Here is a 5,401-nt window from a genome sequence, read left to right as displayed (position 1 = left end):
TTTTTTCCCCCCCCCCCCCCAGTATGAGCATTTCTGTGGTTGTTTTGTCTGTATCCTTAGTTGGAGGAAACCCAAACAAATGCTTGGCCTTGGCTGGTGACCTGCACCACTGGGTTACTAGATTTCAAGCAACTGGAGAGGCTTTCTCCTCCCTTAACTAGGCAGGCACCAGGCAACCCCTCCACGTTCCAGATTTGAGGTCTTGTTTCTGCAAAACTCAGTAGTGTAGAGTTGGCTTGAACAGCTGTGGGGCTGCTGCTGTCTTGTGCTGCCAGCATGCATTGTGGAGGAGGATTCTTCTGCCTCCAAGTTATGGCAGTGCAGTCTGCTAGATGGAGTCTTGGGAAATCTGGATCACAGTCCTGGCCCTGCTAGTGATACTGGGCAAAACTCTTGGCTGATCAGTGCCCCAGTTCCCCTGTCAACAAGTGGTGATGATACTAAGCTCCTTTGTAAAACACACTGAGATAGATGTAGGGGTTAAGACCTCTCCTGAGGAGCCATCATACGTGCCTGTGGACTGAACCAAAAGGTGCATAGTATTGCATTCCCTGGGGGCTTTCATCTCTGAACTATTTCAAACTTGTAGCTATCAGTAGAACTTAACATGAGGACCTTGAAGGTGCTGAGCCTGTAGTTGCTGCTATCATGGGTGGAGGCTGAATGCCCGGCACCATGGTACTGCGCTTGGGCAAGCTGGGGAGGGGGATGGTGAAGTCCCAGCTCTGCTCCATTAAAGTGGAGCTTCCTGCACCCACACGAGTGGGGGAAGGTGTTCTGATCAGACTTGGCCCTGCTACTTTTCTTGGTTGTGTGGGTCCCGAGGACCAAGTGCTGGGGGAGGGAGCCAGCATAGATGCACTTGCCCATATGCACTTGCACTTGCTGAGGTATGATTAATGCCCTTGAGGGGAGCAGCCCTGGCAAGTGGGATTGGGGCAATCTCTGGAACAGCAGGGCTTGTGTAGCCATGATGACAAGTGTGTGAGTAAGTCTTGCAGCGAAGTGGCTGCATGCTCAACCCTGTCTCTGGGCTGACTCCGTTCTCTTGCAGCAAGCATTCTGGTGCCTCGTGCAGATCTGTGAGAAGTACCTTCCTGGCTACTACAGTGAGAAACTGGTGAGTGAACAAGGAGTCCCAAACACCCTTTAGCTCTTGAGGCCTGTCTGGGATGAGCTAAATCCTTCATTCTAGGTGGTGGAAGGCACCATCTCTTGGGTTGGAGGCTAGTTGACTTCCTCTTCCTGGGGCATTCCCTGCTAACTATCAAGATCCCATCTGGCCAGCCTCTGGCCCCCACAACTTGTCTGTGTCCTGCTGTCGTTCAGGAACAGAATTTGAGGGATGCTTGAGTCAAAGCAGCATCCTGGAGCAGTGACCTTTTTTTTGTTGCCTGTTTTCCTAGCCTCTGTCTTCCTTCAGTTGGGTAGTGCAGTGTGGGCCAGACTTTGTTCTCTGGCGTTGGCGGGGAAGAGTCAGGGTTTGGCACTAGCTGTGGTCACTGTCAGCAAAATTCAATGCCTATCTCAAAGCGTGCCAACAACAAGGCCTAGGCTACAGCAGGAGTGCAGCTTCTCACCCTAGAACTGCATTAGGTGCTGCTCAAGATGGCTATGAACACTAGCCCCTTATCAGCACCCGCACTGCGCAGAGGTCAGGACTGTGGAAGAGGAACTGTCCAGTGCATTTCACTATATATCAGAGTTTTGACCTGATGGCTTGAGCCACTGGGCTGGGAAGCCAAACGCCAAGACTCCAAACTCAGCCAGACTCCTCTTTGGCAAGCGTATTTATTTTTGATTATCCATTTCCCATCTGGAACATGGGGGAAATCACTTCCTTTGGCTTGCCTACCTTGGAAGCAGTGAGTCTGTTCCCCAGGTACTGCAGTGAGGTCCTGATCTCAGCTGAGGGCCCTTGGGCACTCCTGTACTCCAAGGAGCTTGTGCATCCAAGAAACATCTGTCCCATCCCACCCTGAATAGATCAGGTCCTGATGGTTGGGTTGTATGGGGTGATGAGGGAAGTCTGGTACTCTGCCAGGGAATCAAAAAGCAGCTGAAGGCTGCTGGCAGCCTTGGTAAGTGACTGCCTTGCTAGTCTGCACTGTCCATCCTCTTCTCTACATGGCAGAGGCCTTTACCAGCATTTGGATACTGCAGCCTCTGATGTACTGATTAGGCAGGGAACAGCCCCCTCATGCTCTGTACTGGATCCTCTAGAGCAGTAATGTCTGTACCAAAGAAACAGGCAGAATATTTGTGCACATCTGCATTGAGACCGAGTGTTGGACTTCCCTGAGGTGGGCCCTGAGAACTCTATGGCTTAACTACCCGGTCTGGAGCAGTGAGCGCACATCAGGGAGTTGGCTCAGAGGTGTACAGTAACAGAGTTGTGTGTGCAACCTCAGTGGAACATGAACCCTGGTCCTTGCACACTGAGCTCTTTATTTGCAGCAGTAAAAGGCTGTGCTCTCAGGAATGGATTTAGCTTCTGCTCAGCTAGGAGGCCTGCCAGTCACCTCTGGCCCTGTCCAGCCTGGTGATCTCATCCAGCCTGCACTGACGCTGACTTCAGGGTAGACCCCATGGGAGCAGGGGTGCACTGGACTCCGTAGTTGAGACAAGGACTGACTAACCATCCTGACTTTTTTCTTCTTCTCTCTATCTTTCTTGGGTTGCTCAAACAGCCATAGTTCCTTGTCAATGAGGGCAACTTTTCTGCATGATGCTGCTCTGGGTGTGGGTTATTCTACAGTGGAGTGGAGCTGACTGGGGAAACTGGTACTGGCAGATGTCCCTTGGATTGGTATCCAGAGACTAAACTCTTGATGCCCAGAGCAGGCCAGTGACTCGAGCCCTGGGCTGGGATTCATAAGAATGCAAGAACTGCCATGTACTGATTCAGACTGCAGGTCCATCTTGCCCAGCTTCCTGTCTCGCACAGTGGCAGAGAGTAGATGCTGAGGGGAAGAGTGAACCGGGTATGACTAGGGTTTGTTCCACTCTCTCACTTGCAGCCTCCAGCATGTAAGGTCTAGGAAGTTGCAGAAGCTGCATCCCAAACTCCCATGCTCATTAACTATTGATGCACCTTTTGCTCCAAGAATTTGTCCAGTCCCTTTTTGAATCCGGCTAACCTGTCAGCTTCCACAGCATCTGGCAGCAGAGTTCCACACTTCAGTTGCACCCTGTGCGCGAGAACTTCTTTTTGTTGGTTTTAAATTTTCTACCTGCTCATTTCATTGTGACCTCTAGTTGCTAGATTCTGGAGATAGGGTTCAATTCCTGCCACAGGTTCTTTTTGTGATCTTGGGCAAAATGCTCAATACCAGTGTGCCTCCTTTTCCTGTGTATTTAATGAGGATAATAACCCACATGCTGGTGCTGCTGGGCCCTTGTATATCTATGCTGGGAGGGGGCATTGCATGGGATACTTAGATGTCACAAACTATTCTGCGACTATTAACCCTTGTTTCCAGAGGGGCTTCCCCATGAGGGATTACAGTAAGGTCTGATCTTGTCTCACCCATGGTGCCTAGTCTGGGATGGGTGCACACCAATGGGCTGGCTATGCCTGTGTCTTTACATGGGAACTCTACTATTAGAGATGGTAAATCATTTCAAATGATTTACCATGCCTTGGTTGCTGTCAGTCTGAGCCAGGCTTGCACCCCAGGCTGGTGTTGCGGGGGGGGGCGTTAAATAACTTCCTGCCATTCCTGCTTTCCCCATGGTGTAAGCTTCTGTAGTTTCAAAATGGGTTGCTCCTGCCACCTATTCATGCCTTTTTCCTGAAATGCAATTGGTTCATTTCCCAGGACCATCAGTCCAATCCCCAAGAAGATGCATAGCAAACCAAAATCCCCAGCCCTGCACTACAAATTCTTCCATGGTTGGGCTGTACTCTTCCTCCCCCACCCTGCAGCCATAGTGTGCTCACACCTTCCCAGCACCTCCATGGTGTGGATTTGAAACACCTGACTTGTCAGGGAGGTGGGGCTTATGAGAAAATTAGAACCCAGAAACTGAATTTAATTAGCAACCACTTGGCTGCCTCAACTAGAGCAATTGCACCTGGCTGCCCAGTTTGGGTTCCTCCCATGCTTGGCTTGGCTGGATGTGGTGGTGGCAGGTAGTACTACATTGAGAAAAGGACACAGTTGGCCTGTAGGGTTATGGCCCCTCTTGGTCCGTAACCCTGCTTACTCCCCTGCAGGAGGCAATCCAGCTAGATGGGGAGATCCTCTTCTCGCTGCTGCATAGAGTCTCTCCTGTGGCCCACAAGCATCTGAGCAAGCAGAAGATCGACCCAATCCTCTACATGACGGAGTGGTTCATGTGTGCATTCTCCAGGACCCTGCCCTGGAGCTCTGTCCTGCGTGTCTGGGACATGTTCTTCTGTGAAGGTACAGGGATGAGGAAACCTTGGGTGGCATTGGGGAACAGGTTTTTCATCCCTGCTAGCTGATGGGATGGCATTGCTGGTTTAGCCAGCCTGGACTTGAGTACAGCTGTCTGCTCTGAGTGGGTCGCTAGAGGGTGGTGTTCCAAATCGGGGGACCCTGACCCTGTGGCTGCCTCTGTCCCATCTTCTTGCTTGCCCTTGGGATGGATTGAAAAGGTGAATCCATGTCCTGTGCTGGGGAAAGCACCATGTAATTACCAGTCTGTAGGCACAGGACAGTAATTGTCCAGCAGAAATGAGAAGCTGCTCTGAGTAGATTCTTTTACACTGCCTTACCACTATTTGGTGGGAAGGTAGGTAATAGCCTATATGCCTATAGCAAATCATTGCCCTGGGATAGAAGTGAACACACAATACTCCTGCATTACTATTTTCATTCCTGATTTTTACTGTGCTTTTCGCTGCCATTTCAAACGCATCTTGGACTGGATACCAGCTTTGGAGGGTGGTTCTGGTCTGACCTTGGAGAGGGCTTGGGATAGGTACTGGAGAGAACAGCCCTACCCTGAAATGCTACCTCAGGCCCTGGGGACCTGACTGCAAAGTGGCTCAGTTGCTAACTAGTGCACAGAGACATTGGGAGCCCTTAGCACAGCAGTACTGATCCAATTGCAGTGGAATGGTTTGCAGATGGCTCTGTTATGTTCATGGAACAGATGCTCCATTGAAATGCGTGTTATGCTTTGTCTCTTGTTGGACTCAGCCTTGTATCGGGTAGCGGGTATGACACTGGTCTGCAGTAAAAGGGCTTTCATGTCTTCCTGGTTGCAAGTGGGGCAGAAGGGCACACAGGGTTTGGATTTGTAGCTGCAACTAGGGCAGGAAGCTGTTCACTGGATTCCCTGCCCCCCCCCCCCCCCCCCCCCCCCCCCCCCCCCCCCCCCCTCCCCCTCTCACAATTTTTTTTGTTTTTTTTTTTTTAAAAAAAAAAAA

At 50.8% G+C, this 5,401-nt stretch overlaps 1 protein-coding gene across 1 annotated transcript in view; it reads left to right on the top strand.

Moving 5' to 3' along the window:
• The window catches only part of TBC1D10A (TBC1 domain family member 10A), a 24,375-nt gene that overhangs the window by 16,541 nt on the left and 2,433 nt on the right, over nt 1-5,401 (top strand). The window contains exons 5-6 of the mRNA XM_019506748.1: nt 1,055-1,120; nt 4,220-4,409. Coding sequence (XP_019362293.1) covers nt 1,055-1,120; nt 4,220-4,409 — 256 coding nt within the window. The remainder of the gene's footprint in view (nt 1-1,054; nt 1,121-4,219; nt 4,410-5,401) is intronic.

The sequence above is a fragment of the Gavialis gangeticus genome, unplaced genomic scaffold (genome assembly GCF_001723915.1).
Source record: "Gavialis gangeticus isolate Ggan-Ray unplaced genomic scaffold, GavGan_comp1, whole genome shotgun sequence".
NCBI classification, from domain to species: domain Eukaryota; kingdom Metazoa; phylum Chordata; order Crocodylia; family Gavialidae; genus Gavialis; species Gavialis gangeticus.
This window is presented reverse-complemented; position numbering and strand designations above follow the sequence as displayed.